This window comes from Octodon degus, unplaced genomic scaffold (genome assembly GCF_000260255.1).
Source record: "Octodon degus isolate 3935 unplaced genomic scaffold, OctDeg1.0 scaffold00050, whole genome shotgun sequence".
In the NCBI taxonomy this organism is placed as follows: Eukaryota; Metazoa; Chordata; class Mammalia; order Rodentia; family Octodontidae; genus Octodon; species Octodon degus.
The window spans coordinates 8,908,225-8,935,504 of NW_004524626.1; the positions used below are offsets into that span (position 1 = coordinate 8,908,225).

The 27,280-nt window shown below is 52.6% G+C and overlaps 2 protein-coding genes across 5 annotated transcripts in view; both read right to left on the bottom strand.

The window, feature by feature from the left end:
* Positions 1–1,564: 1,564 nt before the first annotated feature.
* Plin3 (perilipin 3) lies at positions 1,565–14,359 on the bottom strand. Of its 4 annotated transcripts, none has more exons than XM_023717047.1 (8): positions 14,354–14,359; positions 9,584–9,666; positions 8,500–8,698; positions 8,136–8,218; positions 5,266–5,563; positions 3,795–3,994; positions 3,323–3,442; positions 1,565–2,248 (listed from the first exon to the last, which is right to left on the bottom strand). In XM_023717047.1, the coding sequence occupies exons 2-8, from the start codon at positions 9,647–9,649 to the stop codon at positions 1,907–1,909; spliced, it is 1,308 nt and encodes a 435-aa protein (XP_023572815.1). In that variant the 5' UTR covers positions 9,650–9,666; positions 14,354–14,359; the 3' UTR covers positions 1,565–1,906. The 4 variants fall into 4 exon arrangements, with proteins under 4 accessions (XP_023572815.1, XP_023572817.1, XP_023572816.1 ...); XM_023717049.1 differs by having other exon boundaries at positions 9,584–9,682; XM_023717048.1 differs by lacking the exon at positions 14,354–14,359 and adding an exon at positions 14,122–14,294.
* Positions 14,360–25,089: 10,730 nt separating this feature from the next.
* Positions 25,090–27,280, bottom strand: part of Arrdc5 (arrestin domain containing 5) — a 6,671-nt gene continuing 4,480 nt past the window's right edge. Inside the window, exon 3 of the mRNA XM_004632963.3 lies at positions 25,090–25,620. Coding sequence (XP_004633020.1) covers positions 25,090–25,620 — 531 coding nt within the window. The remainder of the gene's footprint in view (positions 25,621–27,280) is intronic.

The following is a 27,280-nucleotide window of genomic DNA, read 5'->3' on the forward strand; positions in this document are numbered from 1 at the left end:
TTATTACCTTAGCACCAGGTCCGGATCTACGAAGTTCAGATTCCTTCAGGTGGGTGTTGTTTGGATCTGGCTGCTGTGCTCCACTTCTTTCTGCTGCAGGCCTTAGAGTTGAACCCTTTGTGTCTCTCTGGGAAGATGTTCTGCTCCAGAATCAGCTGGGTGGGTCTTGCCTCTAGCCTCTTTGCAGGGAGTTCTGCTGAAGGGTTCCCTGTTGGGCCTGCAGCCTGGGTCGAATGAGGATCCAGCGGGCCCCGGGTCGTCTCACTCACTCACCGGGCCTGCGCTCTGGGTCTGTTCAGGATCCCGCAGCCTGGGTCGTCCTTTTTTTTTTTTGCCTTTGAGACAAGGTCTTGCTATGCAGTTCAGGCTGGCCTTGAGCTCACTTTGTAGCCCAGGCTGGTCTCCAACTCACAATGGTCCTCCTGCCTCAGCCTCCCAAGTGCTGGGATTACTGGTGTATGCCACTATGCCCGACTTGTGTTGGCTTCTTTTACTCACTGTCCTGCCTGTGTGCTTCCTCCATATTGTCAAGAATAGCAGGGAAGGGGCTGGGGAGATGAGATGGCTCAGTAGGATAAGCGCTTGACTAGCAAACACAGGGATCTGAGTTCAATCCCCAGTTCTGAAAAAAAAAAGGGTAACAGGGCTTTCTCTCTCTTTTTTTTTCTTTGTAGAACCGAGGATGGAACTCAGGCTCTTGCGCTTGCCAGGGAAGCACTTATTCTATTGAACCATCTCCCCAGCCTCGGGCTTTCTCCTTTTTAAGACAGCATCTTTTCACTTTGCCTAGGCTGGCCCCAGACTCCTATTAGAGCCAAGCAGTCCTCCTCTCCCAGCCTCCCAAAAAGCTTCAACTATGGGCATACACATTGTACTGGGCCCTTGTTCCTTTTTATTGCTGTGTAATATTCTGCACTGGATGATTTGATCTCTTTCTTTTCAGGACCAGGGATTGAACTCAGATCCTTGCACTTGCCAGAAAGGGACTTCTTCTACTGAGCTGTTTCCCCGGCCCTTTTTTTCCATACTGAGATTCCATCCAGGGCTGGTGAGATGGCTCAGTGGTCTAAAGCACCTACTTAGAACAAGCTTAGCAAAGTGCAGGGACCATGGTTCAATCCCCAGCACCACATGCCAGCCAGCACCGCCCCCTGGTGGGCTGAGCTGGCCACACACACACACACACACACACACACATAAATAAAATTAAAAAAAAAAAAAAGAAAGAAAGCTTTGGGGCTGGGGAGATGGCTCAGTGGAATAAGCACTTCCCTGGCAAGTGCAAGGGCCTGAGTTCAATCCCTGGTTCCGCCAAAAAAAAAAAAAAAAAAAAGAGATTCCATACAGGGCTTTCACACTGGGCTAGATCCCTAGCCCTTTTTCACTTTTCATTTTGAGACCAGGTCTTTCCACACTGCCTAGTTGCCCAGGCAGGGCTCAAAGTCACAATCCTCCTGCCTCAGCCTCCTGAGTTGCTAAATGTCAGGCATGTGTCACTGTGCCTGCTCTAAGCGATTTTTGTTTCAGCAGCAAGAACAGACTATAAAACATGCACAGACAAGTGGACTAGGCTGCAGGTACAGTTTAATAAGGTGACACTGACAGCAGATACTGGAACAAGTATGGCCTCCCAGACCTCAGCCCCTGTGGACCCAGAATGAGGCTGCCCTCCTGTCCACCTCACACCAGCCATCCACAGAGACTGGGTCCTCAGATTGCAAGTCCTAGTCTGGGAGGGACCCTGCCATACAATATAAACTAAAAAGGCCCAGGCTGGAGCTCGGTGCGAAGGTGCAGGGCTCCATCTCCGCAGCCTCTAACACAAACGAAAGGTGGAAGGAGAAGAGAGGAGTTTGCAGTGGGCAGCAGCCTCGCTGCCGCCCCGAGGGACGTGGCCACGCCCTCCCTACTTCTCCCTGCCCTCGGCGTTCTCCCTGATGCCCGGGGTGAAGGGCCCCACCAGCCACGTGACGGGCACGTTCTGGGCCACAGACTCCACCATGCGCTCCAGGGCCTCACGCGCCTGGGCCACACGCTGGTGGCTCTGAGCAAGGACGCTGGCGGACAGGTCCTGGAAGGAGCGGGCTCCAGCCAAGGTGGCCTGCAGGTCCTCGACGTGGCGGCGCGCCTGCTGGGCCTGGTCCTTCACGTGCGCGGGCAGCCCCTGGATGCTGGTGCCCAGGGACACACAGGTGCTCTGTAGCTGCTGCACCACCTCACGGCACATGGCCAGTGCCCGGGACTCCACCTAGGGGGACAGCAGGATGCAGGACTTCGCAGTGGCTGGGTGTGGGGCTTTTCCAGGGCAGAGATTGAACGCTGGCCCTCAGCACTGAGCTACACCTCTGGCCCATTTTATTTTGTGGTTTTTTGGTTTTTGGGCGGAACTGGGGATTGAACTCAGGCCCTTGCGCTTGCCAGGGAAGCGCTTATTCCACTGAGCCATCTCTCCGGCCCCTTATTTTGTGTTTTGAGACAGGGTCTGTCACCAAGTAGCCTACAGTGGGTTTGAGCTTGTGATCATCCTGCCATCTGGGCTGCAGGCTGCATGCACCACTGTGCTGTGCTCAGCTCAGCAATTTTATTCATTCATTCATCCATTCAGTCTGAGACGGGCTCACTATGTAGCCCAGGCTGGCCTCCAATTTTGCAGCAATCCTCTTGCCTCCATCTCCCGAGTGCTGGGATTGCAGGTGTGCACCACCACACCTGGCCCAATGTACTCTTGTGATACCAGCGTTCAAGAGACTGAGAGAGGAGGGTTGAAAGTTCGAGCCCAACCTGGGCAACCCAGCAAGTTAACAGGACCTTGTCTAAAAATACAAAGTGGAACAATCAGATGTGGTGGCATGGGCCAACACTTAGGAGGTTGAGGGAGAAGGATTGCTAAGAGGCTGAGGTGCCCAGTCTGGGCTGGAACGTGGGAAGTGGCATCGATCTAGTAACATCTAGATCAACAGGCAGCTCCAGGGACAATAAAAGGCCTTGCCTGGGACAGTGTGGACCGGGCCAGAGACTTTGTTTGAAAGGTTGCTGTAAGGAATTTGTGAATAGCAAGCTTGTGCTGGGACCGTAGGAACAGAAGGTCTAGGGGACAGAGGGTAGCTGTCTCCTGGGTTAGCACTTGCAGGCTGAGCCAATAGGAGCGCCCTAAATTTACAAGCCACATCTGAGGAGAGAAATCCTGAAGGACTTCCTGGGGGGCCATTATGTGTCTGACAACAGGATGGAGCAAGGCTGCCGGCAGAGGCTGCCGGCAGGGCCGCGGGGCACACCCTCCAGGCTTTGGTGGGGCCCACACTCGCTGCTACCCGGTGGGTACCTCCGGCTTGGCTGGGTCCTCTGTGCTCTGCGCTTTCTGGTTCCAGCTCAGCCACATCTGGTGCAGCTTCTCCTGCCCCTCCACAAGCTTCTGGTCCACTCCCCCCTTCACGGTTTCCATCTGCAGCAGAGAGAGCGGAGTGAGGGACGGGAGCTCCTCTGGAGAGCTGAGGGCGCTCCTTTCCCATCCGACTTTATTTGTTAAACTGTGTTGGAGATGGAACTCAAGCCCTTCTCTCTAAGGTACATTTGCAGCCCTTTTCTACTTATTTTGACACGAGGGCCCGTTCAGTCACTCAGTTGCTCAGGCTGGGCTCCCATTTGAGATCCTCCTGCCTCAGCCTCCCACATCTGGCACACTGAACGCACAGCCCCAGCCAGATGCACCCAGTCGAGGTGAGAGATGCTCTGCCCAGCACGGGAAGGACCGCCCCCGCTGCCCACACAGTCCCCTCCGCCCAGCCCCCACTCACCAGACTGAGCGCATGTGCCAGCTGCTGCAACGCTTCCTGCGCATGCTCCTTGGTGCTACGCAGCTTCGCCAGGGAGTGCTCATAAGCGTGCTGGCGCAGCCGCTCGGAGAGTGAGCCGAGGCGCACGAAGTAGCTCTGTTCCTGTCGCTGCTGCTGTACTGAAGCCACATCAAAGCCCTCCAGGGACGTGGCGAGCCGCTCTGGGGCGGGTAAGAGGTCCTGGTGAGGCCAGGCTTCATGCCGCCCTCTGTGCCCTGGTCCCAGGACTCACAAGCTGCCGGGGTCTTGGAGTAGAACCCAAGTAGTCCCATCATCACGCCCCTGGCTCGGACCATACCAGCTTTCTTGCAGATCTTGGAACATGCTCCTACCCCAGGACCTTTGCACTGGCTGTTCCCATTAGTGGGAACATTTTCTCGCTGGGTCCCGCATCTAGAATGGGACCTGGCATTCAGCAGGCACTCAAACCCTTACCTAAAACCATGTAGAAAGAGATTCTAGGGGCCTGGGGAGATAACTCAGTGGAATAAGTGCTTGCCTGGCAAGCGCAAGGTCCTGAGTTTGATCCCTGGTACCACCAAAGAAATAAGAAAAAAAGAAACAGCTTCTAATCTGTTGTCCCCCCTCTAGCCTGTACCACCCCCAGGCCTCTTTGTTTGCTTAAAAGTTTTAAGTGCCTGTGGTGCTGCATACCTAATGTCCTAGCACTCTGGGAGGCTGAGGCAGGAAGAATGCCACAAGTTCAAGCCCAGAAAGGGCACGTTTGTGACTTAAAGAGATTCTGTCTTGAAATAAAAAAGGCCTCAGTGTGAAGGCCCTGGGTTCAATACCCAGCTCCCCCAACACCCCCCCCCCCCAAAAAAAAGGCTCACTGAGCATCTGCCATATGCTAGATGCTGGAGCTATGTTCAAGATCAAAAATTGCCCCTCACAGAATTCACCATCCCAGTAACAAAATCAAGCTAAGAAGAAAAAAATAAAAAATCAAGCTAAAGCAAAAGCGGGACTGAATAGGGGCTGGTGAGATGGCTCAGTGGTCTAAAGCACCTACTTACAACAAGTTTAGCAAAGCACAGGGACCGCGGTTCAATCCCCCAGCCCCACAGGTCAGCCAGCCGTGCCCCCTGGTGGGCTGAGCTGGCCACACACACACACATAAAAATAAAATAAAAAAAGCGGGACTGAATAGATATTTCTGAGGAGGCAGTATTTAACTTGAGCTAAATGGTCACAGGGCACAGCTAGGGCAGTAGCTGAGGGAGAGAGTGGCACAGAGTGAGAAGAAGCCGAGAGGGGCCCAGGCGGCTGAACAGGGCCCTGAGGGCTGCAAGCCCGTGAACTCCAGAGCACAGAGGGAGGCCCAGACTTGGTGCTCAGGGCGCCCCCTGGTGGCTGCTGTGGGGAAGACAGGCTGCTGGATTGAGCACATGGAAGGCAGCAGGGGCACGACAGCCCAGGGTCCCGCACTCACCCAGTTCAGCATTTGTCATGGGCAGGTGGTTGTCCGCCCAGGCTTCCGACTTGTCCAGCACAGTCTCTGCCCCACTGAGCACCATCTGTCCTACGCGCGACCCCATGACCGACTGGACGCCACTGGTTACTGCTGACTTGGTCACGTCCACGCCACTCTGCACAGCCCCACGGGTCATGTCCACCGCGCCTGCCACGCAGGTGGCCACAGAGTCCTTGGCACTCGACACCGTGTGGGACACCATGTCTCGGGCCTCTGACACCTTAGTTGACACGAGCTCTTTGGTGTCTGCCAGGACCTGTAAGACAGGACCCCCACATCTCTGTCCCTAGGGGCCCCTCTGTTGCACCCTGAGATATTCTGCCTCCCGAGGCAGCTATGAACATGAGCCACAAAAGCTGGGGATGCAGCCTGGGGCAGAAGCCCAGGGTTCCATGCACTGCAAGGCCAACCCCTCCCCCCATGAACTCTGAGGTCAGAATGCCCAGGGTCTTGTTTCTGGCTTACTGCTCCCTAGCTGTGTGGCCTCTGACAGGTCCCTCTACTTCTCTGGGCCTCCCCATCCTCCTCTTGGGGAATAGGGGTGGCACTGTGTCTTCCTAAGGAAGTCATAAATTGAAGGCCTCAATTCCAGCATGTTAAAATGTGACTGTATTAGGGGCCAGGGAGATGGCTCAGTAGAATAACTGCTTGCCTGGCCAGTGCAAGGACCTGAGTTCAATCCCTAGTTCTGGAAAAAAACAAAAAAGTGACTGTATTGAGAGACATTCTTACAGTGGTCATTAAGGTTAAGGTGGTTGTATATGGTGGAAATCTTAGCACTCTGGGAGGCTGAGGCAGAAAGATCTCAAATTTGCCTAGCCTGGGGCTGGAGAGATGGCTCAGTGGTCTGAAGCACCTACTTAGAACAAGCTTAGCAAAGCATCAGGGACCACGGTTCAATCCCCCAGCACCACATGCCAGCCAGCCCCGCCCCCTGGTGGGCTGAGCTGGCCACACACACCTCTCTCTCTCTCTCTCTCTCTCTCTCTCTCTCTCTCTCTCTCAAATAAATAAAAAAATTAAAAAAAAAAAAAAAAAATTTGCCTAGCCTGGGCAACTTAGTGATTTAGTGAGACTCCATCTCAAAATAAAAGATAAAGGGTTGGGGATGGAGCTCAGTGAGAAGGCCCTGAAATTCATCTCTAATGCAGAAAAAAAAAAAAAAAAAAGAAAGAAAGGAAGAAAGAAAGAAAGAAAGAAAGAAAGAAAGAAAGAAAGAAAGAAGAAAAGGATTTACCAAATCAGAGATTGGTCTCAGTTATTTAACCCAGCCTCCTAGGCAGGCAGCAGCATGGAAATGTAAATGAGTGGGTGGAGCCACATGTCAATAAAGCTTTATTTACAAGAACAAGCAGGGGGCCATTCTTGGCCTCCTTTTCTAGGATTTGAACCTAGTCTGTTCTTAAGCAAAGCAGTCAGTCTCAGAATTCTGTGGTTCGATCCCCAGTTCCTCATGCCTTACCAGACCTGCCCTTAAGGCATCCTGAGCAGGCCAAAAAAAAAATTTTTTTTTCTGAACCTAGCCTATTGAGCCCGCAGGCATAGCATAACACCAGGGTTAATGGCCACACTGAGCTGGGTGTCGGTGGCACTCTTCAACAGGAAGTTAGGAAGATCGCAAAGCCTGGGCAACTTAGCAATTCAGGGACACCTTGTCTCAAAATCAAAACAAAAAAATGTTTTGGTTGTTCCTGGCTCAGCCCATCCTTGGGGTGGGGCTGGCACAGCATGTGGGGTTGGAGATCACACTGGTCCCTGGGCTCGCCTAAGCATGCCTAAGTAGGGGCTTTAGACTGCTGAGCTAGCTCTCTGTCCCCCAAAAAAACTATTTGAAGGGGCTGGGGCTGGAGCTCAGTGCAAATGCCCTGGATTCTATTCCCAGGCCTGAAAACAAAAAAAATCGCACTGGGGGCACCCTGTCCTACAGACCCTGGGGAGCTACCTCTCCCAGGAAGAAAAGCCACCCCCGGGGTCCAGGAGGGGAGATCGCAGGCCCAGAACCTGGCCTACAGGGCTGGCCAGGGTGATGTGAAGAGCTTGGCCTTGCGCTTGGCTTCTATTCAGGGAAGGAATGCAGCCTTGGCGGATGCTCACTCCTCAGTGGCAGGGAAGAGAAAGCAGAGCTGAGCCTGCAACAGCGGGGGCTCCTGGGGACATCTACCACGGTCCCTGCAGCTTCCTGGGCTAACCAGCTAAGTTGTGTGTGAACATAGCTCAGGGCCAGCATATACTCTGGTGTGTATATGGCAGGCGCTGGGGAGGCGCCAGGTGAAACACTGCTCCTCAGCACAGGCACCAGGGAAGCCCCGAGGGAGCTGGGCGGAGGACTCACACCAGCACAGAGTGCCCCTTGCCAGCCCCTCTGCACCTACCCACTCCCCAGAGTGAGAAGTGAGCCCTGGGTCTTTCTTGTTTTGGTACCAGGGACAGAACCCAGGGCCTCTGCACTGAGCTGCATTCCCAGTCTTATTTATGTATTGTGAGGCAGGGTCTCACTCTCTAGCACCACCTGGCCTTGAACTTGCTCATGTAGCCCAGAACCTGGCCTGAGGGCTGGACAATGTGATGCTGAGAGCTTGACCTGGTGCTGGCTTTGAACTCACAGGGACCCTCCGGCCTCAGCCTCCCCAGTCCTGGTATTACACGCCTGAGTCATCACGCCTGGCTACCTTTTCATTTTACTTTTTTGAGATGAGTTCTTGCTAAGTCACTAACTCACTCCTGCTGGGTTCAAACCTGCCAACGTGCTGCCTCAGCCCCTGGTGGTGCTAGGACGGACAGGTGTGTAGCATCCTGCCTGCAGCTTCTGATGGAGCTGCTGTCCTCACCTTTCCTGTAGGCTGCTGCAGGATGGGCAGGTTCTCCTCCAGCTTGTCCAGCCCCTTGTGGGCGTACTGGCTGGCTGATGCAACTGTGGGAGGGGGAGGAGACAAAGGAAAAAAAAATCTGACCGTGGAGCCAGGTGTTTGGCGCTCGCCCATCATCCTCGCACTCGGGAGGCTGAGGCAGGATTAAGAGTCCAAGGCCAGCCTGAACTGCACACCGAGACCCTCGCTCAAGTAACTCGCGACTCCAGCGATGACCGCTGCAGCTGAGGCCCCTGGGGCTGGTCTTGCGGGGCGGGGCCAAGGCTGGGGCAGATGCCCCGCTACGGTCCGGAAGTCCCCACGTTCCAGGGCCGCCCTCACTCACGCTGAGGCTCCAGCCGGGACAGGATGGGCTGCGCCCCGCTGACGGCAGCCGCAGTGAGGGTCCTCACGCCTTTCTCCGCCGCGTCGCACACGGTCCTGACGTGGGGGTGACTCTCCTTGGTGGACGCGTAGGCCGCCGACACCATGCCACAGGTGGAGCTGATGAGCGGCAGGTTGGTCACGCGGTCCACCACGCTGGGCTGCGCGGGCGGCAGAGGCAGCAGAGGGTGGCGGGCATCAGCCGGCACCCGCGCGCCGGGTTTAGCTGTGCCCGGAGGCTGGGCCCGCATCATCCGCCCACTGAGCTCCAGCCCAGCCCAGCCCTCTCTTGGTTGTTCACTGTGGCCCACAGGTGGTGCTGGGTTCATCCAGGAGATCGGACTCCCAGGTGCTCTGGGGTCACCTGGCTAAATCGGCACTGTTCCCGGTTCACAAGCAGGGAAACTGAGGCTACAAAAATTATCCCCTGACACAAATCAAGCTGACCCTGGATCTGAGCAGTGTGCTGTAGCGTCACCACTCTGTGCTGCGGGGACATCATTCAGCCGTGGGCCTGCGCAGGTCTCCAGCACCACAAAAACAAAAACTTGGCTTTACTGGGGGTTCCAGCGATTGGCTCCGAGAACGGCCCGGAGACAGGAAAACTGAAGTGCAGGCACGAGTCCTGACAGTGGGAAGGAAGAAATGGCCCAACTGCCTGCCAGCAAGGGAAGAGGTTAAAAAATGCATTTTAAAAAAATGCATAAAACATGTTTTGAGGGGCTGGGGAGATGGCTCAGTAGAATAAGTGCTTCCCTGGCAAGCTCAAGGGCCTGAGTTCAATCCCTGGTTCCACAAAAAAAAAAAAAAGAAAAAGAAAAAAAAAAAAAAAAAAAAAAAAAAAAAAACATGTTTTGTGCTGGGCATGCCTATGAACCCAGCACCCAGGAGGCTGAGGCAGGAGGACTGCCCTGAGTTCAAGCCAGCCTGGGCTACATAATGAGTATAAGGTCTGCCTGAACTACACTATATTAAGGAAAAAGAGCCCCCACCCATGCTGCCCATAAATCATGGGGTTGGGGTCGCCCAGCCACAGGCTGACCTACCTGCTGTATTGGTTCCTCTGGGGTCACTGAGCTGTCTGCAAGGGCTTCTGTCCCCTGTGCAGCCATGGTCTCAGCAGCGGGCACTGTGGGTAGAGGGAGCTGTCGGGGGTGGAAGTCCAGGCTCACGTCAGCTACGTAGGAAAAACCTGACTCAGCTAGTTTTTTCTTCTGGTACTGGGGATTGAACCTGGGGCCTTCACACTGAGCTGCATCCCCAGTTTGTTTATTTTGTGGTACCAGAGATTGAATTTAGGACCCTGTGCTTGCCAGGCAAGTGCTTATTCTACTGAGCTATCTCCCCGGCCCTGGACTAGAACTTGTGATTCTCCTGCCTCAGCCTCCAGAGTAGCTGGGTTCGCAGTTCTCATGCGGCTTTCCAAGTGCCTCCCCTAGAGGCTCACCTTTGGTACCTCTAGTCCAGAGACACAGATCTGGGCGAGAACCTCAAAGAGGGCATGTACCAAGAGCTGCCAGGTTTCCACAGCCATCTTCCTTTGACCTGGAAACCTCCCTTCAGGGAAGATCTTCCTCGTACCAGCTCTGCCACGTGGGCAGCACCGTGGGCAATTGCAGCAGCCACGCTGAGACCTTAGGAGCAACCCAGAAGGCCGGTAGAAGGGGATTAAAGAAAACAGCTTATGGGCTGTGGCGGCACACCTGTGATCCCAGTGCTGCGGAGGCTGAGCCAGGAGGATTGCCAGAAACTAGAGATCAGCCTGGGCTACACAGTGCCTTCAAGGACAGCCTGAACTACAAAGAGGGAGTTTGTCTCAAACAAATGAATAACACACATCATCCCCCTAGCCCTACCAGAGCTTGATGCTGTCATCTAAGCTGGGTCAAGAACGTTAAGGTGCCAAATTGGACCAAAGCTTTTATTATTTTTTTTAACACAAGGTCTCACTACACAGTTCAGACTCACAATGATCCTGCAGTCTCAGCCTCCCCAGTGTTGGGATTACAGGCATGTGCCACCATGCCTGGTTCCAGGGCCTGCACAGTGCGCCTGGGATTCTGGGGCTGGCATGGCATGTGGTACCATGGATTGAACTTGAGACCTTGTGCTGGGCAAAAGCTTTTTGTGGTTTGTGCAGACACTGTTTAAGGAGACACAGGACACTGAGCAGTGGCCAACTTCCAGCAGGAAGGAACCAGGTAGCTCAAGGTGGGGATGTGGCCACTGATGTGGCTTCAGTGTTTGAAGCCACGTCAGGAATACTGCCTGTTCAGAAAACAGCTAAGGCGGGCTGGTGAGATAGCTCAGTGGACTAAGTGCCTGCTTAGGCAAGCATAGGGACCGGAGTTCAGTCCCCAACACCACATGCCACGCCAGCTCAGCTGGATGAGCTGGCCGCTGAGACCGGGCGTGGTGGTGCATGCCTGTAATCCCAGTTCTGGGGAGGCTGAAAATAGGAGGATCACTACAAGTCGAAGCTTTGTAGTGAGACCCTGTACCAAATACATTAAAAAAAAAAAAATCCAAGGACTTAGGGTACTGCTCAGGGTGTGTGCTTTCCTACTGCATCCAAGGCCCTAGGTTTGATCCCCAGCATTGGAAAGAAATAAAACTAAACTTTTAAAAAAATTTAAGCTGGGCCAGGTGTGATGGTTCATGCCTGTAATCCCAGTACTCGGGAGGCTAAGGCAGAAGGATTGCTGGGAATTAGAGGCTACAAAGTGAGCTCAAGGCCAACCTGAACTAACTATGTAGTGAACTGCCTCAAAAAGACACGAGCCAAATAGCTCAGCAGGGGCTGGTGAGATGGCTCAGTGGTCTAAAGCACCTACTTAGAACAACCTTAGCAAAGCACAGGGACCGCAGTTCAATCCCCCAGCACCACATGCCAGCCAGCCCCGCCCCCTGGTGGGTTGAGCTGGCCACACGCGCACACACACATAATAAAATAAAATAAAAACACTTTTTAAAAAAACCAAATAGATCTTGTACAGCAATTAACCACTGAGAAGAATGTATGCAGTGTATTATTTGTTGAAACTGTACTTTCGATTTGATTTGAAACTGTCTCATTGCTATATGTTTATCAATAAAACTTTGAAAAGAAAAAAAAAACCAAATAGCTCAGCAGATTAAAGTGCCTGCAAACAGGTGCAGGGGCTGGGGGTTCGATTCCTGGGCCTGCCATGCCAGCTCTGTCCCCAGGGCACACTAAAACAGTACTTGAGACTGGGTGTGGTGGCGCACATCTGTAATCCCAGCTCTTGGGAGGCTGTAAACAGGCTAATAACTACAAGTCCGATCTAGTAGTGAGACCCTGAACAACCTGTAAACCCTTTCCTAAATTACAAAAAAAAAGAAAGAAAATCATAAAGTCTAGTGTGTGGGACACGCCTGTAATCTCAGCACTCATGAGGCTGAGGCAGAATTCTGAGTTTTTTAAGTCAGCCTGGGTAACTCAAGGAGACTCTGTCCCAAAGTAAAAAGTAGAGAGGCACAGAGGTGCAGCTCCCAAGGCCCGGGTTTCCACCCCCAGTAGCACACACAGAAAAAGAGGGCAGGGCAAGGGGGCAGAAATGACCTTGCTGCTGGTTACCAAGGCCCCTGGCTGGGAAGTGGGACAGACACACTGCAGCCTGTGGATCTGTCCCTACAACTCCTGGCACTGGCACTCCCTTGCAATCCTAAACACTTGATGGGGTACAGGCCAGGTCCGGGCCAGGTCCCACTTAGGACTCAGGTGGCTCCCTCCAGCCCCTCTGTCCATCCATCCCTCCTGGAGTTGGTCACCCAGAGTGACCGCTGTGGACATGGGCAACTTTCAAGTCCTCAACTTGGCGACCTGCACTCAGCTGGTTCCTGCGGCCCAAGCTGCTCTGTGGGGAACCGCCCCAAGTGTCCCACAACACCCCCACCCCAGTCCACCTTCCCCTCTCACACAGTTATCTCAGCACCAAAGAGGCTCAAGCAGGAGGATGGAAAGCTCGAGCCAAGCCACCGTGGGAGAGCTTATCTCAAAATGTAAAATAAAAGAAGACTGCGCCAGGATTGAAGGTCCTGGGATTCAGTCCCCAACAACAACAACAACAACAACAACAACAACAAAACAACAACAAAAGAAAAGAAAAAGAAAAAAGAAAAGAACTAAAGACTTAGACATTCCAAGGGCTCAAGGTCCCTGGCCCATCGGGGAGCAGAGGCCCACAGCAGACAAAGCTTTCGCAATTTCCCGGCCACACCCACCCACGGAACGGCCTATTGGCCCAGGAAAGACCTCCAGGTGGCAGCCAGAGCTGGAGGGCAGCTCCCCGGTGGCGGAGCCATTTGCAAGACGGGGAGAGAGGAAGGGGGCTTTGGAGGACCTGGGAGGGAGAGAGGGCGGAGTCCCCGGGCCACCAAAGTGGTGCTGCGACTGCATTGCAAAAAGCAGCCCGGGTTCCAGCGTAGAGAGCCTCAGGAGGGGACAGGATGTGGCCCGCCCCCCCGATCCTCAGGTCGCAGTCTCTTCCCGAAGTTACAAGTTTCCCTAGACAGGGAGCCCAGGGCGCTCCTTCCCTGGGGTTCTCCAAGATCCTAAGGACCCCACTCCAGGTCGCCCCAGGACGACGCCCGTTTCTCTCACCACAAAAGTCCTGAAACTCCAAGGTCCGGGCAGAAAGTGGCCCGGACGCGGCGGGCTAAGATTTTTACCCGGTTGGAGGGCGGGTCCCATGAATGACGGCCCGGGTAGCCAATCATATCGGGGGATGCCGGCCCCGCCCCATCTGCCCGGAGCCCAGGACGTGACTGTCACTTAGTAAAGTCACGAGTTAAAAAAGGACCCCGTGCCCTGGTGCTGGAAAGGAGGACAGGGGACTTTGGGCTGAGCCGGACCCACCTGGGGATCCTATGAACTCAGCCCTGGGTGGTGAGTGTGTACAATCCGGGGCGCATTGTGTGGGGACTAGGGGGGATTCACACCAGGCACCCCCCCCCCATTTTTTTCAGTCTTTTGAGACAGGCTCTCGCTGTGCATTTCAGGCTGCCTTGAGCCCACTTTTTAGCCCAGGCTGGTCTTGAACACTCAACGATCCTCCTGCCCCACCCTCCCAAGTGCTGGGATTACAGGTTTACGACCACTCCCGGCTCTCCGTTTTCGCAGGGACTAAAGGGAGGCTTCCAGATCCCAGCGGTGGTTGCTGGAGGTTGCCAGAGTGAAGACTCCACATCCCACCCAGCAGTAGAAACAACCTGAATGCCTTGAGTCATCGGGAGCTCAGAGCGTTCTGCCTACACACTGCCAAAGCCAGCCTTTTAATCCTCCCAATACTGTACTGTCCCTTTGTCAACCCCATTTCATAGACACTAAGGCCCAGAGTCAGCCAGCCAGGGATACTATGGGCTCCAAGCCTCAGGCACCCTGACCCCTGGATCAATCCCTTCCTGAAGCTACAATACCTCCCCCCCCACACACACGTATTCTTTGTCCTTTTGGCCTCTACATTTAAGATCTGAGAGTCAGATGGCTCTAGAAGCTGGGTAGGAGGGAATGGCACCATGCCTGGTCCTGGAACAGCAGAGCCTTGCCCCAGGGGAGACTCACCTCGGACCCGGAAGAGCTACAGGAAGTCAAACTAGAAATGTCCTGCCTCTCAGAATACTACCAGGCCGGGTGAAATCTGGTTGGGGCTGCATCCAGCCTTCGACCACCAAGCTGCCACCTCCATGAAATTAGATGGATGGTGTGGGGCTTCCAGGGCCTCTAGAAAAAAGCATGGGGAAAATGAAGTGCCAGACCCTGCATTTTCTCTGACCAGGCTGACACAGCATTGCACCACAGAACTCCTGTGACCTTGGTGATGGGAATGTTCTAGAATTTTCCATCATCCAATAGTCACACCAAGAGTTGGCTCCAGCCAGGGATATAGTTCAGTAGCATGGCGCCTGCCTGGAAAACGCAAGGTCCTGAGTTCAAGTTCCAGAGATGCCTGCTGGGGGTGGAGGCAGAACCTTGGTTGTGCCAGGCAAGCACTCGCCACTGAGCCTCATCTCCAGCCCAAGAAATGGTGTCCAACTTTCTAGATTATTTTGTTGGTTTGAGACAGGATATCACAGTTAGTTCGGGCTGACCTCGGACTCACAGCAGTCCTCCTGCCTCAGCTCCTGGGTGCTGGGATTACAGGTGTGCAGTACCACGCCTTGCCACAGTATCCAATTTTAAAATTTATTTTTATTTATTTTTTGATGGGGTCTTGCTAAGTCATTATGTTGCCCAAGTTGGGCTCAAGCTTGCGATGCTCCTGCCTCAGCCTCCAGAGAGCTGGGATGACAGGTGTGCGCCACTACGTCTCAAATTAAGTAACTACAAACAGGCAGACTGATTCCCAAGTGACTCTAAACCCCCCACCCCATGATTAAGGCACTAGATGATGCAGGTGTCTTCTTCATTTCTTATGCTAGGCTTTTTTTTTTTTTTTTTTTTGCAGAACTGGGGATTGAACTCAGGCCCTTGCGCTTGCCAGGGAAGCGCTTATTCCACTGAGCCATCTCGCCAGCCTCTTCTGCTGGGCTTATTGTGTGCTGGTGCTGACTGTAGGCACAGCTAGGGGCAAAACGTAAAAATCCTGCCCTGGCCCACTAGATGAGCGCCCTGTTCAGAGGCGCTGTATGGGGGCATGAGCACGGCTGAAGGAAGCCAGATAAGAGACAAGGTCGCACGTGTGGGGGTACAGTTTTACCAGGGTGCTCAGGAGAGGCCTTAGCGAGTGATGCCTGGGCACAGGAGTGACGAGGATACAGAGGGGACCATGGAGAAGATAGAACAAAAGGCTTCTGTGGAGAGGGCACAGCTGGGCAAGGGCCTGGGGCAGGAGAGAGCCCCGGGAGGGAGAGGAGCAGAGGGAGGCTGGCTAGGGAGATGAGGTGATTTATTGCAGGTCACGCAGCTCAAAGGGCAGTGACCTAATTGCCCAGATATCTCTGGTTGGGACAAAACCCAATTATGATATGGAAAATTCCTAGGCATTCTGTTGCATCGTGTGTGTGTGTGTGTGTGTGTGTGTGTGTGTGTGTGTGGCAGTACTGGGCATTGAACTCAGGACCCTGCACTTGCCAGGCAGGTGCTTATTCTATCTGTTCACTCTTTGGAGCAAAAAGGGGTAGAATAGGAGTTGGCCCCTGGGTAATGGGAAACCAGAGAGAGGGCCAGAGAATGCTGGGAGATTGGAGGCAGGGCATAGGGGCACCACACACACACACACACACACACACACACACACACACACGCAGAGCCACGTTGGGGAGGCGGGGAGGGAAGGGGAAGGCCCTAGCAGCAGCCGGAGGATTTCCTGAACCTTCCCTGCCTGAGCTGCTCCTGCCATTCTTGTGCCAATGTGCCCTCCCCCCAGAAGCCTTCCTTGTTAACCTCCAAGCTCTGCTAGAATGGGGGTTGGCTGCTGAGACCCAGGAATCCAGGTGACATTTTAATTTCAGATCAATAACAAGCACATACTGCTTTTTTTTTTTTTCTGCCATGAGTATATCCCATGACGTACGTGAGGTTCACAGACTCTCCAACACTCCCTCATTCTTTCCCACCTTGGTGTGCTGCCTGTCATCTCAGCACTGTGGGAGGCCGAGGCAGGAGGATTACTGCAAGTTCAGGCCCAGCCTGGACAACTTAGTGATTTAGGGAGACCCTTTTTCAAAAAAAGTTTAAAGGACTGGGAGTGTAGTTCAGTGTAAAAGATCTGGGTTTAATTTCTGATTCAAAATTCAAATTCAGATATACATGATATCTGTTTTGTTCTCATGTGTGCTAAATCTGATCACCCTCCCTAAATCCGTGCATTCCTCTACCTGCACCACCCGAGCGCCAGCAGAGACCGTGTCACCTTCCAGATTGGGAGACTCCTTCCTTAAAGGGCCATCCTCCCGCCTCAGCCTCCCACGCACGAGCTGGGATTGTAGGCGTCGTGCTGGGACTCGCACCTGGCTCTCTTGGGGGTTTTTATTTCCAAGATTGCCTCCTCCTCTTTCCTCCCCACCACACCCAATGAGAGGGCTCTGAAAATTGACTGGGCTTCCGCTGGAAATTGGGAAGCAGAGGCAAGAGAGCATCCTGCCACCTGGGGGCGCACCGGTTCCAGACAGGCACACACCTGTCCCAGGTGTTATGTGTGAGCCAGGCTGGTGATTTACTGGTTATGCAGTCATTCCACAAACTTTTGCGTTTTTTCCCCCTCTTCCTCTCCCTCCTCCTCTTCTTCCTCCTCCCTCTCCCCCTTCCTCCTCCTCCTCCTTCTCCTCCCCCTTTTTCTCCTTCCTCCTTCTCTTCCTCCTCTTCCTCCCCCCCTCCTCCTCTTCCTCCTCCTTCTTTTGGTACCAGGAATCAAACTCAACCCTGCACCTGACAGACAGGCACTGTGCAGCTAAGCTACATTTCTGGCCTTTTGTTTTCTTGAGACAGAGTCAACTTGGTCTTGAGCTCACTGGTCTTGAACCCAGGCTGGTCTTGAACTTGCAGTGATCCTCCTGCCTCAGCCTCCACAGGTAGGCACCACCACCGCACCTGGCTCAGCAAATAATTATTAAAAGCCAGGGGCTGGGGTCACAGCTCAGCGGCTAAGCCTGCCTGGCAAGCCCAAAGACCAGGGTTCAATCCCCAGTACCACATGCTGTGCTGGCCCTAGAACTCTGGGTGTGCTGTGCTGGCAACTGAAACTGGGAGTGGTGATGTACTCCTGCAATCCCAGCACTGGGGAGGCTGAGACGGGAGGATCACTGTGAGTCCGAGTTGCATAGCGAGACCCTGTACCAAATAAATAAATAAATAAACAATTAAAAAAATTAGAAAAGCTAGATGTAGTGGGGGTGCACATCTATAATCCCAGTGCTCAGGAGGCTAAGGCAGGATTGCTTTGAGTTCAAGACCAGTCTGGGGAGAAAGTGAGCTCAAGGCCAGCCTGAGCTACTTAGAGAGATACTGTCTCAAAGAATAAATATATAAATAAATAAATCATAATAACTAAGCGTTGCTGTGTATCAGTCTCTGAGTACGAGCCTTGAGCACCTTCTGAGGCTCCCATAATTCGCTAGGTAGGAAGAGAAATGTTCCCCTGGGAACAGGCATGGGTCAGACAGGAAAGAGTACAACGAGGGGCAGGACAGGCAGTGTCAGGGAGCACAGAGGCTGCTGCACAGGGGGGCAGAGACCAGGTTGCCAGCATCGAAGGGCACTGGGGAGCCACAGCAGGCTCTGAAGCCAGAGCAACGATGGACTTGAGATCTCTGGGGCTGCCCAGTGGACAGAGCTTCAAAGGGCAGCGGGTGAAGGTGGGGAACCTGGAGGGGAGAATGCACTCCCTGTTCCAGTAAGCAGAGAGGAAGGAGTGCCTCCAGCAGGGGTGGGGAGGGACGGAAGGTGGAAGGCACGCACGCACCCTCACCTGCCCCACCTCAGGCCTCCTCACAGAGCTACACCCCAGTCTTTTTTTTTTTTTTTTTTTCAGAGCCAGGGATTGAACTCAGGCCCTTGCGCTTGCCAGTCAAGCACTTATTCCACTGAGTACACCCCAGTCTTGTCTTTCTCTTTATTTTTTGTCTCTTTGAGACAAGGTCTCCCTCTGCAGTTCAGGCCGGCCTTGAACTCACGGAGTAGTCTTCCTGCCTCAGCCTCCTGGGTGTTGGGATTACAGGTGAATGTCGTCCCAGGCCTTTCTGTTTTTCATTTTGTGACAGAGCTGCACTAAATTGCCCAGGCTGGGCTGTGGTCATCCTCCCTCAGCCTCCCAGGCCCACTAGCCACCTGAATAAATTTTTACATAATCATGTCCCAACTTTTTTTTTTTTTTTACTAGGAATCAAACTATGTCCCAACTCTGTAGGCGACACACATATACTAAAGGCCCACTGGCTGCTTTGAGTGTCCTGACTTTGCTCAGCAATCCTTGCAGCCCCGTCCACATCCCTAATGCCACGTGGCAGTGGACGCCCCTCCTCAGCCACTGTAGCCTCAGGGACAAAAGCCGGGGATCTGTTGCAGCCACAGCAAGTCTGGGCTGGCTGCCTCTGCAGGAAGCCCGGTCCCTTAACATGCAGACCCTGGCCTATTCCCACCCTCCAGGGCTTCAGGGCGCCAACTGCCCGCTGTCCTGGAGTTCCTGGCGGCAGTGGCAGCCTGGGGGAGGGGAGCGGCCCTGAGGCTCAGGTTCCAGACCCTGCCGGCCTCTCCCAGGCCAGCAGGGTCCCGACTCAGGTCCTGGGCCTCCATGCAAATGACGCCACCGGGCCACACAGTCCACCAGCCCTTGGTCCCCACCCCGCAGGCTTTCCTGAGCCTCCATGCTGGCCTCCAGGCAGGGGCAGGATGGGAAGGAGCCAGCAGGGAGTGTGCACATCTGCCGTCACAGCTCTCTGGGATGCTGAGGCAGGAGGATCAAATATTTGAGCTCAACTGGATCCACTGGCAAGAACTCGTCCCACAATTAAACAGGACTGGAGGTGGAGCTCGGTGTGAAGGCCCTGGGTTCTGTCCCTAGTGCCATTAAAAAAAAAAAAAAAGCACTAGAGAAACAGCCCCAGATGCAGCTGACCAGGAGTAAGCCCTGGTGGGCTCCTGTCACTCATGTCCCTTGCAGCTGCCCCACACCGAGGAGCTTTGTTTCATGGCCAGGCTGGCAGAGGGACACAGGCGCCAGGATGTGCCAGTCACGTTGGCGGCAGGGAACAGGCTGTCCTTGGCTCTCCTGCCTGCTGTGCCTTTGTTCCCAGGTGGAGGTGGCAGCCATTGTCCTGGCAACCACAGATGCAGATAGTTGAGGGGGAAATGGTAGGCACCTTGGAGCTGGACCTGGAGGTCCCAGTTGGGCGGGGACCCTGGATTACCCATGGGGTCCAGCGCTTCCTCCTCCCAGCATGGTGGTGGCCTCTGCGGCTGCTCCTCCTCCTCCTGCCCCTCCCCCTCTGGCTCTTCCTCCTCCTGCTCCTCCTCCAGAGTTCAGATCTCCAGGGTGACAGAGAGGCCTGGTCACTCCCTTTCTCTCTCAGGACTGAAATGCAGGAGGTGGCAGCAGTGGGGGTGGACATTCCCAGTGAGGCCTGCACAGGGCATGTGTGGCAGCAGCTGCTAGTCCCCAAGCGCAGGCTGCAGCTGGTATGGGTGGCTTGGGTCCCTGGGGAGTGAGGTTATTGAGGGGCGGGGGCCAGGGAGGCTGAGAGGCCCCTCCGCGGGGACAGGAAGTGGAGCCAGCCCAGCTGCTTCTCCCGTTGGCCCACCTGGCACAGTGGGCGCCCAGGGCCACCACACAGGAAGTGTCCCCAACGCCTGCCTGTGTGGGCCACTGAGTCTCGGGACCTGGAGGGGAGGCAGTCAGCAGAGGGGCCTGCTGTTCGGGGTGCAGAGAATGTTAACACCTTCCAGAATGGCGCAAGCCTGTCATCCCAGCTAGTCAGGAGGCTGAGGCAGGAGGGTCAGTAGTTAGGGACAGCATGGAGAATTTCTTATTTCTTTATTTATTTTTATGTATTTAGTACAGGGTCTACAGGGTCTACACAGATCAGACTTACAGTGATCCTCCTGTTTTCAGCCTCCCAAGCTCTGGAATTATAGGTGTGCCACCATGCCCAGTCTCAATCACCCGTCTCAGCACGTCCTGGGGCCGCCTTACCCCCAATGCATGCCAGGGATTGAACCCCGGTTCCTGCATCTGCCTAAGCAGGCACTTTAATCAGTAGCCTGGAGAATTTCAAGTGACCTGAATTCAAAATAAAATTTAAGCCCAGTATAGCAGCACATGCCTGTAATTCCAGGACACTAGAGGCTGAGGTAGGAGGATAGCCGCATATTCAGGGGCCAGCCTGGACTACATAGTGAGTTCAAGGCCAGCCTAAACTATAAAAATAGGGCCGGCCAAACACTTCAGAGGATTAAAATGTCTGCAAGCAGGCGCAGGAGGGCACACTGCGAAGGCAATTGAAACTAGGCGTGGTGGCACGTGCCTGTAATCCCAGCGTTTGGGAAGCTGTAAACAGGAGGATCACTACAAGTCCGATCTAGTAGTGAGACTCTGAACACCCTGTAGACCCTTCCTTAAAATACAAAAATAATGGGCTACTGGACTCTTTTAGAATATTTTGCTGAGTTTACACACCTGTAATATTCAATAACGGAACTTAGAAAAAATGGGGTATACCGATGAATGTCCATTTTGTATCTGTGTATTCAAAGTGGTTAGGATAGATATATAGTTGCATTCTCTTAATGAATAGAATGATTTGTTCTAATGGTGATTGTAAATAGGATCACAAGTCCGCATCTTGTACAGCAATTAACCACTAAGAAGAATATATGCAGTGTATTATTTGTTGAAACTGTACTTCCGATTTGATTTGAAACTGTCTCATTGCTATCTGTTTATCAATAAAATTTTGAAAAAAAAAAACACAAAAATACATGAATAAACTATACAAAGAGACTCTTTCATAAAACAAATCAGAAGCCTGGGGAGATAGCTCAGTAGTCTAAGAGCCTGACTGGCAAGTGCAAGGACCCTAGTTCAATCCCTGGTACTACATGCCACGCGGGCCCCTAAAACCAAGCATGGTGGTGCATGCCTGTAATCTCAGCGCTTGGGGAACCTGAGATAGCAGGATCACTACAAGTCCGAGCTGCATAGGGAGACCCTGTACCAAATAAATACATGATTAAAAAAATAAAATAAGACACACAAGACCTGATCAAAGTGCAGGTGACCAGTGTCCCTCATAGAGACAGACATTCCCAGGACACAGAGCTGGGAGAGGAGGGCGAGGCACAGGTCTGCTGTGGTCACACTGAATGTATGTCTCCAGGGTACCCACAGCCTCCAGAAATGTAACCAGCGTAGACCAGTGCCTCTCAGCAGGGCTAGTTTAGCCCCCCATCTCCCCACCCCAACCCTGCTTGGCCCTCTTGGGATGTTGCTGGTGGTGCCAGAGCTAGAGCAAACACTGCTGGCATCCCCTAGACAAAAGCCAGGCACACTGGTCAACACCATATAATCACAGAACTGTCCCCCTCGCCAGCAGGTCTTCAGCTCAAAGTTTCCTCGGCACCAAGGTCAGGAAATCCCACCAGAGGCTGGGTGTGGCGGAGCTCACCTATCATCCCAGAACTCACTCCAGAGGCTGAGGCAGGAGGATCAGTGGGAGCTCAAAGCCAGCACAGCAGCAGAGTGAGTTCAAGGAGAGGCTTCAGGACTCAGTGAGAAAACTGTATTTGTTTTGCAAATCGGAAGGGGATCAAAGGATGAGGCAGCGGGGGAGGGGAGGGAAAGAGCAGAAAAAGATGTGTTATGTCCATGTCCCAGCTCCCCACGAGGCCTGCGATTCCTGCACACATGTGCGTTAATAAAAATTGTTAAAGGAAAATAACTTATGAAATACCACAAGCCAATAAATGACTCATTCAACACAAAGACGTAGTACTTTTTGCCAAGTGTGGTGGCGCATGCCTGTCGTCCTAGCACTCTGGGAGGTTGAGGCAGGAAGATAGCAAATGCTAGCCCAACCTGGGTAGATCAGTTACTCAGCAAGATCCTATCTCAAAATATAAATGTAAAGAGGGGTGAGGGTGTGGCTCAGCGCACAGGCCCCCTGTACCAGAAAACAAAAACAAAACAAACCCACTAGATTTCTTAAGAGATGGTCAAGTTCAAGTTCAGCCTTTCAGGTTACTGTCCCCCAAAGAATAAACCAGGATTCAAGATACCTCCCCCACCTTGTCTGAATCCTCCCACCCCTGGGAATATTTAAGGAACTAGACAGGAAATAAAGTGTCAGTTCTTTTGTATACCATTGGGTGAAACTCAGTCACGTGACTACAGCTTCCTGCAGTGCATGCTGGGAATTGTATTCCAACCATGTGTTTCCTGGGCCAGTTTAAAAAAAAAATAGGTGGTCTATACTCATGTTATTATTATTATTTTTTGGGGGGGGAGGGGCAGAACCGGGGATTGAACTCAGATCCTTGAGTTTGCCAGTCAAGCGCTTATCCTACTGAGCCATCTCCCCAGCCCCACTCATGTTATTTTTTGTTTCCTTTTTTTCTATTTTTTTGAGACAGGGTCTCCCTATGAAGCCCAGGCTGGCCTTGACTTTGGGTTGATTCTCCAGCCTCAGGCTCCTGAGTGCTAGGATTGCAGGTGTGTGTCACCATGATAAGTCTAGGTGCATACTATTATCTGTTACTTTTATTATTGTTCAGTTGTAATAGCTTTATGTATTTTTCTTTCTCTTTCCCTACTCTCTCTTTGGCAAGTACTACAGGTTGAACTCAGGGCTTTTGCACTAAGCTTCATCTCAGCTCTCTCTCTCTTTTTTTTTTTTCAGAACCAGGGATTGAACTTAGACCCTTGCACTTGCCAGGCAAGTGCTTATTCTACTGAGCCATCTCCCCAGCCCCCAAAGTTTCTATCATATTTTCTTTCTTTGATTAATTTTTTTTTAAAGAGTAGCAAAAATTAAAAGGAAGCTCCTTTCTGAGAGGGACAGGAGGAGGCCTGGAAAGTGGGTTGTCCTTAATTTTTATGAGACAGAATCTTGATAATTTTCCCAGGCTGGACTCAAATCCCCAATTCTCCTGCCTCAGCCTCCCAGAGTTAGATTATAGGCATGAATCCCCATGCCTGATCCTTTTTGTTTTTGTTTTTTAGCTCAACGGGGGATTGAGCTCAGGCCCTTGCAATTGCCAGGGAAGTGCTTATTCCACTGAGCCATCTCCCCAACCCTGGGCTAATTGCTTCTTGAATGTATTTCTGCTTCCTGACTCAACACCCTCTGTCCAGAGCACTGAAGGAGTGACTTTCAAACATCTTCTCCCAAGCCCTCACGTCTCACCCCCAAGAAAGACGTATCATCATTTCCCCAGACTTGGGTCTTAGCATATCTGACTTGGAGACCCTGAGCCAGCAGTGGGACACGGGTGTGTGTGTGGCCTTAAACTCACTTTGCTTTTGTTTTTTGGTGGAACTGGGGATTGAACTCAGGTCCTTGTGTTTGCCAGGCAAGTGCTTATTCTACTGAGCCATCTCCCCAGCCCCCTTAAACTCACTTTGTGGCCCGGGCTGGTACAAAGATCCTCCTGCCTCAGCCTCCCTGGTGCTGGCATTACAGATCTGGCTTTTTTTGGGGGGGGTTGTTTTGTTAGTGGAACTGGGGATTGAACTCAGGCCCTTGCGCTTGCCAGGAAAGCACTTATTCTACTGAGCCATCTCCTGAAGAAAGCACCGAACAAATGTGAAATCAACAGTGGTGATGACAGAGGGGAAACAGATACAACTGGGTGTGGTAGCGCAAGCCTATAATCCCAGAACTAGGAGGCTGAGGCAGGAAGATCCCTGCAAATTATTCAAGGTCAGCTTGGGCTAAGCAGTGAGATCCTATTCCAATGCCCCACCCCCCACCCCCCCAAAAAAAACTGGCCGAAAGGTTTTAAGAGACAAAACAGTCACATGCTCTGGAATACTCTCCATGGATTACTTGTGAATCACAGAACAGACAGCTTGCTCGGGACATCTGGTCGACCTCTGTTAATTCTGAGCACCCACAGTTTACGCCTCTAGGAGGAATGAGACACACCCATACTGTATGTGGTTCTTTTTTTGTTTGTTTTTTGAGATAGGGTTTCACTGTGTAGTCCAGGCTGACCTTGAGGCCACAGGGATTCTCCTGCCTCAGTCTCCCAGATACTGGGATTACAGAGCTTTCAGTCCCTGCCCAGTTTGAACCAGAATCTGACCTTGAGAATATAATCAGGTCTGGGGGAATTTGAAACTACTGGAGTGAGCGTGTTTAGTGGGGAACACTGGACTAGCACGCAGGAGACCTTGGCTTCGATCCCCAGCACCACACAACAAAAGAGATATGGGGGGAGCCAGCCTGACACAGTAGCGTAGACCTCTCATTCCAGCACTCTGGGAGGCTGAGGCAGGAGGAGCCCAAGTTCCTGCCCAGCCTGGGGAACTCAGTGGCTTAGTGAGATCCAATCTCAAACAGTAAAATAGAAGGGGCCAGGGACATGGCTCAGTAGAATAAGCACTTGCCTGACAAGTGCAAGGGTTTGACTTCAATCCCCCGATCTGCCAAAAAGAAAAAAGTAAAATGGAGCCAGACTGGTGGTGCATGCCTATAATCCTGGGACTCGGGAGGCTGAAGCAAGAGGATCATGGTGAGTTTGATGCCAGCCTGGGCTACAAAGTGAGCAGCTGACCTTCATAGTGAGCCCCTGTTTCAAAAAAAAAAAAAAGAAGATAGGGTTGGGGAGATAGTTCAGTGGTACAAGCACCTGCCTGGCAAGTACAAGGTTCTGAGTTTGATTCCTGGTACAAATAAAATAAAGGACAGTAAATAAATAGATAGATAAATAAAATGGGTTGGGGATAGAGCTCAGTAGAAAGACAGTAGGTTGTGCCCCCAGTGCCACAAATAATAAAAATACAATAATAAAAGGCATAAACTGTGCTGCTCATGCCCCCAGGGCCCATGGAGGTGTCACCTGTGAGACACAGACTCCTTGTGGAGTAAGACAAAGCCTTTACTCTCCAGGACTTTGCTCGCCTTCTCCTCCGGACGGTCCGGGCTCAGGGCTCAGGACCCCGGAGTCCGCGGGGCTGCGGGTGATGTGGATGGGCAGCCGGGCCTTGACGCTGCTCAGCGACCAGGGCAGGGGCACGGTGACCACCAGCTCGTAGCACGTGTGCATGAGCTCCTGCTGCAGGCCGCTGCCGCTCACGGCCAGCAGCAGCGGGAGGCTGAAGGCGCTGACGACCTTGGTGGTGGTGAAGGCCGCGATGTGCGTGCTGGCCTCCTGGCGCAGCAGCTGGCTGCTGTCGGTACGGCAGCGGCGCTCAGCTCTGGGCGTGAAGGCCTGGTACTGCACATGCGCGTGGAGCGCCGAGACCACCGACCTGATGCACTTGCCGGTCTGGTTGTGGATCTCCGTGGTGAACGTCACCTTGTCCCCCGGCGTGAAGGTGTTCTTGTCCATGTGCACTTGCAGGTCCACAGTGCCCTGGCTGCAGCAGTTGTAAGTGACCTTCTTGTGGACCTGCACCAGCACGGGCTTCTAGAGGGGGAAGAACGGGCCGGACTGTGTAGTTTAGCTGGCTTTGAACTCACTATCTAGTCCAGGCTGGCCTCAAACTGATGAAGATCCTCCTGCCTCCTCAGAGCTGGGGTTCCCCAGCCATGTACGGCCACGTCCAGCCTTGAACTTGGATTTTTTCCTGGAAGGCCAATGGTGTATCATATCCTTTTGTGGTTCTGGCCAACCACAGCGTTCAAATCTTATTTTATTTTATTTTTCAGTACTGGGGATTGAACTCGCAGGCTTTTTTTTTTTTTTTTTTTGGCTGAACAGGGGATTGAACTCAGACCCTTGCACTTGTCAGGGAAGTGCTTATTCCACTGAGCCATCTCCCAGGCCCTAAGCAGGCTTTTATTCTACTGAGCTATCTCCCCAGCTCCACAGCGTTCCCTTGATGCTCCCAGCACTGAGCAGGGCACTGTCACTATGCTAGAATGCTCAGTAGGCTAGGGGTGGGTATTAAATGTATTTTGGCTTTAATGATATTTTCAACTTATGATGGGTTTATCAAAACAGGACTGTAGGGGCTGGGGAGATGGCTCAGTAGAATAAGCCCTTGCCTGGCAAGCACAAGGGTCTGAGTTCCATCCCTGGTTCTGCCAAAAAACAAAACAAAAACAAACAAACAAACAAACAAAAACAGAGCTGGGGGCTGGTGAGATGGCTCAGTGGTCTAAAGCACCTACTTAGAACAAGCTCAACAAAGCACAGGGACAGTGGTTCAATCCCCAGCACCACATGCCAGTCAGCCCCGCCCCCTGGTGGGCTGAGCTGGCCACACACACACACACACACACACACAAATAAATAAATAAATAAAATTAAAAAAAAAAAAACAAAAACAAAAACAAAAAACAGAGCTGTATTATAGAGGAAGAGGACCTTGTGCTTGCCAGGCAAGGACTTATTCCACTGAGCTATCTCCCCAGCCCCTATAGCTTCTTTTTTAGATTTTATTTTATTTTTAGATGGCAGGGATCAAACCCAGAGCTTCTCCCATTAGGCAAGGGCTCTACTACTGAGCTACACATTCAAGCCTTATTATTTTATGTTGGGGTGGGGTTACCCAGACTGGCCTAGACCTCACGAACTTCCTGCCTCAGGCTCCCAAGTAACTGGAATGACATACATACACTATTGTGCTTTCTTTTTTTTTTTTTTAAAAGTGTTTATTTGTTTCAGTTGCCCATTTTTTGATTTGGCCTTTCACTTGTGGGAGGCTGTAATATCTTGAGGTTTTTTTTTTTTATTATTATTTATTACATTTATTTATTGTGTGTGTGTGGCCAGCTCAGCCCACCAGGGGGCGGGGCTGGCTGGCATGTGGTGCTGGGGGATTGAACCGTGGTCCTTGTGCTTTGCCAAGCTTGTTTCAAGTAGGTGCTTTAGACCACTGAGCCATCTCTCCAGCCCTGTGCTTTCTTTTTGAAACCAGGTCTCACTATGCAGTTCAGGCTGATCTTGAGCTCTTTGTAGCCCAGGCTGGTCTTTTGGTGGAACCAGGGATTGAACTCAGGCCCTTGCGCTTGCCAGGCAGGCGCTTATTCTACTGAGCCATCTCCCCAGTCCTGTCAGGCTGGTCTTGAACTCAAAGTGATCCTCCTGCCTCAGCCTCTGACAGTGCTGGGATTACGGGTTT